This window comes from Serinus canaria, chromosome 3, assembly GCF_022539315.1.
Source record: "Serinus canaria isolate serCan28SL12 chromosome 3, serCan2020, whole genome shotgun sequence".
NCBI lineage: Eukaryota > Metazoa > Chordata > Aves > Passeriformes > Fringillidae > Serinus > Serinus canaria.
Genome location: NC_066316.1, coordinates 56,561,820 through 56,574,601, shown reverse-complemented (window position 1 = coordinate 56,574,601; position 12,782 = coordinate 56,561,820). Strand labels below are relative to the sequence as shown.

The window sequence follows — 12,782 nt, the reverse complement described above, 5'->3', positions numbered from 1 at the left end:
CACTGGGAGTGATCCATTTCATTTCCATCTTTTGCATTTCAAATAAATTTCAAAGAGCTCATTGGCAACTCAGTACACCTTGCCCTGCAAAGGGAGGCCCGCCCTGTTCCCAGCTCCTGCAGCCAGACCCACGGAATGTGCATCAGGTAAGGTGTTCCTGCCACAGCACACCCAGGCCACTCGCGCCAACGAGAATTCAAGTACACTCCAGAGTGGTTATGGTGGAAATAATGCCATGTAACACCTCATAACTAACCTGTTCCTGCCCAAATACAGAGGTTTTTCCATCCTTCAGGTTCAATACCCAGGCTCAATCGAAATAAGTTCCTGCAAACACATCTATTTGAATTATTTTAATAAGTCAGACCACTACTCTTGTGCAAAACTTTTTAATAAAAAGAGAAAGGGTTCTCAGTAACAAAAAGCAGGTACAATGCTAATAATAAAATTTAAAACTTGTCAAAGATTTCAGTAAACCAGATGTGAATTTGTGACAAAGACTATGTCTCAAGTTTAGAAACTCATTCTTACACCTGAAAACACAGCCAACACATCTGTCAATTATGACGTCTTAATTATAAGCCCCACTTTTTTGTTGGGAGATTTACTGGTGCATTATAAAGTTTTAACATCTAGCATCCATGATGAAGCTGTGAATAATTCAAAGTAATGTTGCTAGAATGCTTAGATTCCTATAGAACCTTTCACATTTCATAGCTTGAACAGTTTTCCTTCCAACTCGTGAACTAACATTAACAGTTATGTTCCCCTATATATATATATATATAAAAACTCAGCTTAAAAAAAACCCCATCTCTTTCAGGTGACATAAAAAGAATTTCCACAAAGCCCAGTTTCGCTTTAGAATGAAAATTGAAAAATACCTTTACAGGGAAAAATAAAAATTCAGGGTTTATCTTTCCCTCTGTTTTTATGTGCATGACGGACATCACTTTACAGCAAAGATTTTGCCCTTAGTGACTACTTTCCTGCTTGTCAAAACCAAGCAGGCAGCAGGGAAGAAATGGCATGTAAGCTTGCTCAGTTACCCATCCTGGAGCATCAAGTGACAGCTGTCAGAATGTGAAGCACCTCACTTCTTCCACAGCACCAGGACCAAGCTGGTAACAGATCAGTGAGTAACATCAAGAATGAACCTGACATATCCCAGTAGTTCAAGCTGCTCAATACTTCAATGGGATACCACAGTCACTTCATGCAAAAAGTTGTCTGTTCACATAAATAGCCTCTGCATCAGTACCATATACCAGGCATGGTCCTAGGACATCTAAACTATTCACAGACAAAGTCTGGTTTGGAATCAGGTTGGTGATTTCCATGCGGTCTTTGGTGGGATCATTGCTTAGCCAGGCACTCACTACAGACTGGTTCATGGTACTGTGGGAAAGATAGGCAGTGCTTCTTCCTCCTGAAAGATAGAAGCCAAAGAAATGAGTTTCAATTTTGTTTATGTATTCTCAGAATTTGGAGAAACACAGTAGATATGGGTCAGACATAATAGAAATGTAATTTTACATTTAAGTCAGTTTTCAGAGTAGTTGAGATGTCATTTCTTTGGTAAATTAAGGAAAAAATTGCTTAAAAAAAAAATCAAGTACTTTAAATAATTACAAAAATTATCTACCAGGTTTACCCTCAGTTAAGACAAATACATCACAGCAGCTATTAACTCATCTCACTGGAGAGTGTAAGTACCTGCAAGTTTCTCTAGCCAGATACTAAAGCAAGGACACAAGAACACAAGTCTGTTTATTGAGTGTCTTGCTCTGTTTGGGGTTTTCAGCCTTGCTTCAATAACACTTATTCCCTACTGCTCGTCCTCCCCACTTTGCAGCAAGTGATATACCTATGTTTGACTTTTAATTTTTTTCCACATAACACTTTACATTCAAATTGAAGTCTCACACTGTAAGAACCATCATTCAGCATAAGATTAGCAAGTGTCTGAAGTGATGCTAAAGGATTTATACTTCATATATTTGAAAACATGCAGAGTCCAACTTGAATTAGTAATCCTATAATTTCCAGAGATAAAACTTAATTTTGAATGACAGCTTTGTGACCAAAGGCAGCAGGTGACATCTGAAAGTTTCCCCACTATTGTCTAATGAGGCAAGCACTTAGCAGTAATTGTGATTAGAATATGAAAATGCTTATATTAAAGACAGTATCATAGCTTTAAAATCCTACCACCATGCAAAAGGATCCAGTTTCATTTATTGAAAGTTCCAATTACTACCCTGAATTGTAAATTCATAATTCTACTATCTCATTAATCTATCAATTATTTTTGTATTTTAAGTTAGTGTAACTCCCTCAGAGACTCAATAATGTAAGTCAGGCTGCCTCTGTTTCTTTTCTACATATAGATAATTTTTATCTTTGAAATCATAGATGTGCCCCTTTGCACATTGGTCAGAGGGTGGCAGATTAAAAAAACCCAAACCAGACCATGAGAAACCCTGCATTATAGGGGTTTGCCATATAAGTAGTTTTCCTCAAGTGCTTATCCAAGAAAAGTACTTATTTAAGTTTGCTTTCTAAGAAAAGAAAGCTGCTTTTAATTTTCTGTGTTAAGATTGTGTTATTAATTGGGTCATGTGAGAACCCTGACTGGAATGATGTTACAAACTGACAAATCCAGTGCAGATGGACTTAAAACATCCTCACCTTGATGAAGAAAAGAAGGTTTTTCAGATACATTTGTGGAAGTGTCCCAGTGCCAAAGAGATCCATCTTCAGAACACGTGAATAAATGATCAGGGTCAGAGGGATGGAAGTGAACTTCCCACACTAGAAGTATGAAACAAAATAATTTCAGAATAAGTCTGAAATGCATATCAAACCATTTGGAGAGCGTGATATAGACATGTAATTACAAGAACCCATGCCTCCATCAAAACCTTTCATTTTTCACTGTGTGTGGGTAGGAAACCCAAAGCCCCATCCTAAGTTATATACTGCAGTTTTCCCTCTGCTGGCAGGGGGAAAAGGGGAAAGAAAAAAGAAGGAAAAATAAAAAGACCCTATTTTGTTGTATTTTCAGTATTGTGAAAATTGTTGAAGTATTATCTGAATTCAGGCAATCTGCATGTCATCTACCCTGCTGTTAAGTTTAAATCTACACACAGCATGCATTCCTTCTCAGGACACACATTATTTTGTGTCTAAATACCACAACTGCAGAAGACATTTAAGTCAGTAAATGTAATATCAAGAAATATTTTTACTCCTTCTGTTTAAATGTAGCATCAAATCACAAAATTTTCAGCATAAAATTAATTGCTGTCTTGTTCACATACTTGCCAGGAAAGTGAGCTATTACAGCACTGTGGAGACACCAAATGAATGTTGAGTGTTCCCTTCTTCCTCATGTTTTCAAGTTTGTTAGTATCTGCATTCTGCTTTACTCGATCTGCCTAACACTGCACCAGCTTCCATGACTGTTAATACCTACCCTGCTAGAAACACAGCCATTCTGATTAAATGCATCTAACAGCTCATTAAAGAATTGCTTACTAAGTCTACTTTTAGTTTAGATAGAGTACACTTTTATCTAAAAGCAGTCTCCTATACAGAGAAGGAAGCCACATTTTCCAGGTGAAAACATGGAGCAATAGTAGGCATCCTGGGAAGAGGATAGAGATGGAGGTTAGGGATACAGAGTGAGGAAGGCCAAGGAGAAACTGGACCTGAACCTGGCAAGGGATGAAATGAACAACAGGAAGGGCTTCTACAGGTATGTCAGCCAGAAAAGGAAGGTCCCAGAAGGCGTATGCCCCCCAATCATCAATGCTGGAAAACTGGTAATACTGGAGAGCGAGCGACAAGCTTGAGCTACTCAGCAACTTTCTTTCATCAGTCTTCAATGGCAACCTTTTTTCTCATACCTCTTCAGTGGGTGGGCTGCAAGACAGGGTCTGGGAAAGAAAAGTCCTTCCCACTGTACAAGAAGTTCAAGTTCATGACTACCTAAGGAACCTGAATGTACATAAATCTATGAGATTCATCCCAGAGTCCTGAAGGAATTGGATGATGTAGTTGCCAAGCTACTCTCCATGTCTAAAAGGCTACAGCAGTCAGGTAATGTACTAGGGGACTGGAAAAAGGGAAAGATGGGCACAAACCCATGTTTAAAAGAGGAGAAAGGAAGACCCTGAGAACTACCAACCTGTCAGCCTCAGTTCTGGTCCTGGGAAAAACATAGAACAAATCCTCCTAGAAGCTATACTTAAATACATGAAGGACAAGAGCATGTAGTGATAACACAAAGGGGAATGGCTTTAAACTGACAGGTTTAGATTAGGTTATTAGGAAGAAATTATTTACTGTGTGGGTGGTGAGGCACTGGAACAGGTTTTCCAGAGAAACTGTGAATGCCTCATCCCTGGAAATGTTCAAGGCTAGGTTGGATGGGCCTCTGAGCAACCTGGTCAAGTGGAAAGTGCACCTACCCTTGGCAGGGGAGGCTGGAAGTAAACGAGCTTTAAGGTCTCTTCTAACCCAAACCATTCTATGATTCAATTAAGTAGCAAGAATGTGCTTGTTTTCTACCACAGTTACAACTTATTTTTACAGTAATCAGAAACTTCTCTAAAATGCCACCTTCTTCTACCCCTTCCATTTCAGATACTTACTTTCTGCTTCATGAGCATTTAGCAGGGACACTGGCATAGTACCCTGCCTGATGTCCCATATACTCAGCATTCCATCCTGGCCCCCTGTGGCCACAATATGCTGCTGATTGGGATGCCTATCCACACAGTGCAGTGGAACTCTGTCACCTGCCCTGCAAAGAGGAAAAAACAAAACAACCAAATAACCCAAACACGAATTTTTTATTTAGCGTCTATTTTCCCCATCTTAATCCCTAATCTGGCATCAGGAGCATTGACAAGTGAGGTACCAGTATCGACAGGACCTTCAGTTCCTTAACATCTGACCACCCCAGGCCGAAGGCACATGACATCTACTGGAAACCAGAGGTAAGGCAATAACACAAAGCTACAATCGGGTTTCGTGCCCTATGGAACATCTACACAGTATCTGAACGCTTTATAGGAGTAAGAAGCCATGCAGGCAAGTAATACTCGATATATACCTATAATAATAATATTATTCTGATGCATGATATAATTATAGGTTTAGTATATACTAAGAGTTAAAAAGGGAGACCAGGCACTAACAAAATCAGGTACCTAAACCACAGTCTAGGAACAGCAATGGGAATTACTACACAGACAACAACAGGATTGAAATTTAGCCCATTTTCTTTTCTCACAGTACCTTATAAGGCACTAAGTTACCATTCAAATACATTCCAAATGTCAGAAACCTTACATTAGGCCTGTGGAGAAAAGCAAATATAAATAGATAAAGAATTTGGGGTTGAGGATTGAAAGTTTTTTTTCTCAAAAAAGAGAAGCATACAGGTATAATAGTTCTTCAAAAGTTAAATTATAAGATGGACTGCTAAGCACAATACTGAGTCACAACAGTGGTTCAGCAATTAATCAGTCTGCCTTTTGCCTATTTAAGTACCAAAGAAATTAAAATCCTTTACAAGAAAAAAAAAAAAATCAGTAATTTACCATCCTGTTGTTAGGAAGCTATTAAGAAAGATTGAATCAGATTTTATAAAGTAACACATGCTTTTAAGTAAATAATAAAAAAGTGGTCTTACAAAGAAAATATTTGAGATGGCTCATTTCTTTGCTGTCTGAGGTCCCATATTTTTAACTGTCCAATTGAGTTCACTGTCAAGATCTCAGTTGTGCGAAGGAAAGTCACTGCATGGAGGGTGCTGCTGTCTGCGTTGTCTGCAAGAGATGAGGAAAGCATTCAGGTAAACTGATGGAATGCTAGTCTGCATTTAATTGCAACAAAATAACTCTTGATAGAGAACAGAACACAGCTGCTTAAACATGGGCTTAACCTCTGCAGTTTCAGGGTCAGACCCTCTAGTATCTGCAAATACCCTGTGAAAAAGGAGCCCTTCCTTGCTTACTGTATGGAACACTATTGAGACCAATCTGTAACTAGATGTAATAAATTAGCTCTGGTGATTACAAAACTACTTGCTGGTTTGTAAGATTTCTTTTTGCAGTTCCTAGAAGAGGAATTAATTCAACCAAGTTTATGGTTCTCAAAAGTTTTCTTTATATGGCCAACACCTACTGACAGGAAGCAGCTATGGAGCTTTTCATAATGGAGTTCTAAACACAAGAAACAGGAACTCTGGCTGACAGCATTAGGCAGTTTTATACAGTTTTATACTTAATTCACCAACTTTTAGACCTTTTCTGAACTGCCAATGTGGTATCAAGTTAAACCCAGATTATGCTGTGCTTGTTAATAACTAAATAGCAAGGCCCTTTTTTTCAGGTCCTTTTCTCCAGTGCCTCTTTTTGTCAGAGCCATTTACAACGTCAAACAATTCACAGCTTTGAGGTGAAACTTTAGAGGCCTTCTGAAAAAAGAGACACTATTTTCTTCTATTTTATTTCTGTTACTATAGATAAACTTTTAATCCTAATTACGATGGGGTAACTTTGTTAAGTCTACTTTCACCTCAAGTATTTTAAAATTCTTTGTGTAAGCCCATACTGAAAATATAGACAAATTATTATCTTTCTGCGTAAGATGGAAACATTTTCTGAGTTTAAGACAAAAAAGTTACACTGATGCCTAGTTACAGATATTTTAATGACTTTTCTGCCTACTCTTTAAATGAAAGCAGAGGGGAAGAAAAAACTCACCAAAACACCATTAAAAAGAAATGTTGGATTACTGAATACTGAGGTTCTAGAGGATTTAAAGTTTTATGACAGACTAACACAAAGTAGTTTAGCAGTGATACACTTTTATGGCTCCAAAAGACTTTTACAGAATGTCTAACTTTTGAGATTTCTTTCTCCTACCATAACTGACTACAAACCTATGCACTTTGTACTGTGCTCCTAAGTCCACTAAACAATAACAAAAATACCAAGGCATTTGTTTGCAACTATTGAACGAGGTACAAGAGTTTTATCTTCATGTTAAGGATTCAGCTTAGTGCCAGGGAAATGTCAAGATGTTATTGAATTGGTAACCAGTAGAACAGATTGCTTACACCACAGAACTCCACTCTGAAGAACCTGAGAGCATCTTCCAAGACGTTCTCTCTCATCCCTCTACAACTTTTACTGTAAAACCATGAACTAAAAAATACCTAGATGAATACAGAAATACATCTGAAATATGCTTCAAGTATTTGAATTCTGGAGGGATATAGGAATAATCTGGAACAAACATGTTCAACCTGGAACACTGAAATCAATACTCAATTAACTTTTTTGTTTTGTTATAATAACCTGAAAACCAAAAGAAAAAACCCCTCCAAACTAGAATAATTTAAAAACCCAGGTATTTCACATACCTATAGTTCTTACTGCATCTTTTTGGTCAGCCCTGAAGAGATTTATTCTACCATCTTCTCCAACAGTGACAATTTCTGGGTTGTTGCAGACGACTCCTGTACAGGCTGCTCCACCACAAGATGTGTCTTGATCCACATGATAATGAGCTTTCGCCCACCGGTGGTCAGCAGATAATGTCTAAGTAGTAACCAGACATGGAATTATGGTCTTAAATAATGAGCATGATAAAACAAAGCTTCCAGAATACTCATGAAACCAGCAACAAGCTCCAAGAAAGTCACACTATTTCATGGGAATGAGATCCCCCTATACAAATAAAAATCAAGAGATCTAAGTTTTCATCAACTCTTAAGCACAAAACCCTCCTACGACACATTAATTATTTCTTCTCTGAACCACCGTGTTCAGATGACCTAGCAATTAGAAATAACACGATGGACTGTAAAATGTTTTTCACTAGGCTGATGTCTTCAATATTTCCCAGGACAGGGTAAAAGAACTGATGCCCTTAGAAAATAAAAGGTCAGATTCAGATCTTGATTGCAAAGAACTTAGTTTATTTTAGGTACCACACCAAATTATTAACTGGCATTCACCTTTACTGTGTAATTGTGAACATACATAAAAAGGTAATTATGCATTTATTTCCAGTGATTTATAATCAAAGCAAAAGACTACCAAGTTTTACATTTCTTTCTTCACATGACACACATGAGAATTCATTCATAATTTGTTAGAATTGAAAAGGAGTCATTTAGTTCAAGAATGCAAAAACTCTGATAAGGCAGGCAGAAGTCCATTAATATCTACTGCCCCAAAACGTTCTAATGTCTTAAAGTATGTTTTCAATGAATGGGTTTTTTGAATACAGACAAGGAGATACCCCAGTCTGTCTTACTCTGGAATCTAGTTTATGTAGCATTTGTGTAGAATGTTATTTTCTTTCCTCATATGTGTCAAATCAAAGTTTTTTTTAACAGACTTCAAAAAGAAATTCATTTTGGTAGCCAGATTCTTTTTATACTAAGATCAAAGTAACCTGTATTACAGAGAATAGCATCTTAAAGCCAGTGCACGTCACATACCTGGTTATTTTGATGATGACGGAATATAGTTACAGTTCCTGTTGATGAGGCAACCACAATTCTTTCTTGATCCAAAAACTAGAGAGAGATAACAAGAATGCTATTAGCCAATGTTAGTATCAAGGCGAAAATTTTGATTTTAGAGTAACCTAAATTTTTGGTAGGTGGAGGGGAAAAAAACCAAACCCACAAAAACCACAGCAATATTGATCGGGTTTGTTCTTTTTCTTTGTAAGAATTTTTTGGCCAATCTCAGCATTTTGACAGTTCACTCTCACTCAACTCCTCCTGAGTGACCAGCCCTTAAAAAATACGGATCTATTCAACACAGCTATTTTACCTGCATATCCATAACATCACCGTTGTGCTGGATGTCACACAGCAAATGAGGTTCTCCATGATATTCACCATTGAGGCCCGTATTTCCAAGGTCGCCAACAGACCAAATGGAGATCCTGTTATCCTGAATGGAAACGATACCACATTTACTCGAGAACGCTTTCGAAAGTACCTAGCAATAAGGCACAGCCAGGGAAAGCAATAGGCTGCGGGCTGCGCACGGCTCCTGAGGAAGCCGCCGCCGGCCGGAGGGAAGCGCTTGCCCAGGGGGATAACGCTGCCGTGCGCCGGGGCGGCCCCACGGCTTCCTTGGGGACGCGAGCACGGCACGGTCAAGTGAAGGGCGGGACTGCCGAGCCAGGCAGTGCTCACAGCCGGCTCCGGCCCCGCTCTCCCGCACCAAGCGGAGGAGGCGCAGGGGACCAAGGTGGCCTGGGGTGCCGCCGCCACCCGCCCCGCGCTCCGGCAGGAAGGTCGCGCGGCGCCTCCGGGCCCGCCCGACCGGTACCTCGTTGTCCCAGGAGCCGGTGGCGAAGAGGTCGGGGGGCTGCAGCGCGGCGGGGGGCAGGGGCCGCCAGCGCGTCCGGCTGATCTTCTGCGACACGAACTTGGCGCTCACGTCCTCCATGGCCGCGCCTGCCCCGCGCCCGCTCCCGCCCGCCCCGCGCCGCGCGCGCTGATTGGCTGCGGCGCGACGGCGAGCGCGGAGGGACAGGCCGGGGGCGCGGCGGGGCGCGCGGACCGTCCCGTGCTGGGCCGGGGCGGGCCGGGAGCGGCGCTGAGGGGGCGGAGGCCGCGCCGTTTGTAGGAGCTGGCTGGTGTCTACTCCCCGCGTTGCCGGGACGGGTCAGGGCGGCGATGCATTCTGCCTGGCCCCTGCGAGCCGCTGCACCGGCGCGTATCGGCTCGGCGTCGTTTTCAGGTCGGGTCCGGAGTGGAGGAAACAGAGGAAGGAAGACGCGATGGTGCCGCAGTGTTCCGTGTCTGCTCGGCTGGGCCGCGTCCACTGGAACGTTGTGTCCGTGTGTCACCTTTGCATGACATGCACCGATTCCTGTTTTCTCAAAATGAGTGACTTACACCACGACTAAGCATTTCTGGTCTAAGATCTGCTTTTAAGTATGCCCTGCTTTCGGCTGGGGCAGAGTTAATTTTCTTCCAACTAGCAGCCACAGCGCTGTGCGAATTTAATGTGGAATAATGGTGAAAACACACGGATGCGTTACTTGTTGCTGAGTGGCGCTTACCCCAAATCGAGATCTTTTCAGTCCTCGCTCTACCCATGAGCAGGTGGACGAGAAGCCAGGTGGGAGCATGGCCAGGAGAGCAGACCCAAGCTGGCCAGAGGGATATTCCATACCACAGAATATACACACACTGTATAAACTGGGGGATATTGGCCATGAGAGACCAATTACTGCCTAGGGACAGGCTATTTGTCTTCTTTAATTTGAAATATTAAAGTTATATGAGATTATTATTATCTCAACCCATGTTTTTTTACATTGGTTTTATTCCAGTTGTCCTCCCCATCCCCCTGGGTTGGGCTAGAGTGGGTTTGTGGGGCTTATGTGACCAAATACTTCCCTGGTACTTGCTGGCTGGGGTTAAACCATGATAATGCACTTCCGAGTGATACTCTCATTGCTCTGACAGATTCCTTACTGTACAGAAATAAACATTTTTTTTTCCTAAATGGTATGTTAAAGACAGCACACATGTACTTCCTTTCTATTTCTTTGTTTAGGTCTCAAGTATTTCACTTGAGACCTAAACAACTATGCAATAAAAAAAATTCAGCGGTTAGTTGTAAAATTAAAAGCCAACACAGTTGTGTTGTCAGTTGTCATTTCAGAGGATGAGACTATTGGTCCAGTCACTGCAGTCCACTAAGGGACTTTCTCACGAAAATTTTTACAGCTTCATTTTCTGCTGCATTTTTTTCCAAAGCTGATGCTGCCAGGTCTCAGAGGCTCTATCAGATGGACTTAACAGTGGCTTGGACAAATTTTTCACTGTGTATTGCAGTTTTCCTGCTAAAGGCATCTGTCAGATTTCTTCTATACAGCATTTTTGAGTTACTCATTAAGTCTGCTATGCTGTTTTGTAATACCTCAGGTGTGATACCAAACCAGTAATATTTTATGTCCTTCATGCACCTTTGAACTTAATTTAACTTTTTCTTCCATAATTACATTCAGCAGAATCCACCACTGAACGTATTCCAAAAGCTGGATCCAATAGTAGACTACCATACTGCAAACATACCTTAAAAAAATCTTTGGTGCATGTGGCAGTAGCATTGTTATTCTGCAGTGGCAAATGCTTCTGGCACCCTTTATTAAGCTGCTCACAGCAGTTCTGCAAGTCACTGTTGACTCCAAGGGTATTTTCAGCTAATTCTTATAACACTTGTGAGAAATAACAATAGGCAGCCTCAGAATATGTAAGACATTAGAGCAGACAGCTAAAAGCTGAATAGAAAACACTTTGGGATTATTGAAAATTTTATTAGGCAAATATTTTTGTTGGTTAGTTTGTGATTTCTGTGGGTATTATTTTACCTTGTGCTTTTGGATTGCATTTGGGAAGTATTAAGGGAATTGAGTTGGACATACAGTCTTATTTTCACTTAGAGGAAAAGAAGTCACAGTTTTTCTTTCCTGTCCTATATTTTTTTAAAGAAATTGTTGGCAGCATGTTATATGACAGAAATGAGAGCTGTGACAGATTTAGGGCTGCTTTGCAAACCTTTAAATATATTCTCTGTGCTTGATCCCTATGAAAGATGAGTACTGTGTTAGTACATTTCAGTGTAATGGCAGATTTAAATAAACATATAAAAGGTGGAAATAAGCACCAGGAGAAAATACGCCTCACCTAGTATTTCTGTGGTTTTCAAGAAGGGTGTTTAGTCTAGATGAAGCTGACTCTAAGCCTCGGGTCCAAACAAACCAGCTAAGACAACAAGGAGCATCTATGGACTACCCTTAAATATGGCTAAAGCTGGGAGTGTGAGTGAAAGGGAAGAAAACTGAAAGCATGCCTGTCTCTGAGAGAAAGTAGGGGGCTTGAGAACAAAGGCACTTACTAGATCAGTGATTGTACTGGGGCACGATAAAGCTAATTCTGAACTGGATTTACTTATAATCTGCTTTTCTCCAGTCATCATTGAACAGTATTTTAAGTTATTTGGAGGTGCCAAAACAATGTCTACAGCTGGTAAGAATTCCTGGAGCTGTTCCCAGTTCATTCTCTTGAGCGAGTACAGTTACAGTGCAGTGTGTACTGCAGAGCAGATGTAAGAGCAGAGGGCCCAGCGCTGAGTGCAGTCATAAGCCTTGCTCTTGGCTGGGGCTCCCATCTGGGCTGGGACACCTGCTCTTGGCCGGAGCTATGCTGGAGGAGGGTCTGTGCTCAGCCATGTTGCCCAAACTCGGTGGCTGGCTTGACTTGGGGCCTGACTTCACTTGATAGCAAAACTATTTCTGTCCCCAGCCCTGCTCTGCTTGCTTTGCTTAGATGCTGTGGGATGGTGTGTCATCTGGAAGGTCTCATCTGGAAGGCTGACCTTCCTTCATGAAGGGGTCCCAGTTCTGCTGCTCCCTAATGGGGAAAGTCACTGATGTGACTGAGTCCTTCTCATCTCATTGTTGAGCGCAGAGCTGGTAAAACATGGATGTGGAGTTCAAAATAATGTAAACTTCTGAAATTATAATAAAAAAGGAAGGTACACATCAAACTGGCTTGAGCTTATAGGAAAAGAAATGAGATGAAGGAGAGTGATTAAGTTAAAAAACAGAATGGAGTCAAGAAGAGGAGGGAGTGTAGGTGTAAAAGCCAATTAGCGTAGGGTTTGGGACATAACTGCGGAAATGTACAGCAGGAACATTTCACAAGGAAATTTCTGCTTGTG

At 41.0% G+C, this 12,782-nt stretch overlaps 2 protein-coding genes across 2 annotated transcripts in view; both read right to left on the bottom strand.

Annotated features, from left to right (window-relative positions):
- Positions 1-12,782, bottom strand: part of KATNA1 (katanin catalytic subunit A1) — a 183,098-nt gene that overhangs the window by 42,368 nt on the left and 127,948 nt on the right. The window lies entirely within an intron of this gene.
- On the bottom strand, positions 374-9,543 carry NUP43 (nucleoporin 43). Its single transcript, XM_009095261.4, has 8 exons — positions 9,375-9,543; positions 8,868-8,990; positions 8,528-8,605; positions 7,442-7,619; positions 5,705-5,840; positions 4,659-4,810; positions 2,692-2,814; positions 374-1,429 (listed from the first exon to the last, which is right to left on the bottom strand). The coding sequence occupies exons 1-8, from the start codon at positions 9,492-9,494 to the stop codon at positions 1,215-1,217; spliced, it is 1,125 nt and encodes a 374-aa protein (XP_009093509.3). The 5' UTR covers positions 9,495-9,543; the 3' UTR covers positions 374-1,214.

Excerpts from the sequence above, each read along its gene's own strand:
- NUP43 (XM_009095261.4), bottom strand. The coding sequence starts at position 9,494 with ATGGAGGACGTGAGCGCCAAGTTCGTGTCGCAGAAGATCAGCCGGACG. Across the intron at positions 4,811-5,704 it reads CCATCTCAAATATTTTCTTT|GGCAGGTGACAGAGTTCCAC; the intron begins GTAAGACCACTT and ends TCCTCTTTGCAG. Across the intron at positions 2,815-4,658 it reads AAATGCTCATGAAGCAGAAA|TGTGGGAAGTTCACTTCCAT; the intron begins GTAAGTATCTGA and ends TCATACTTCTAG.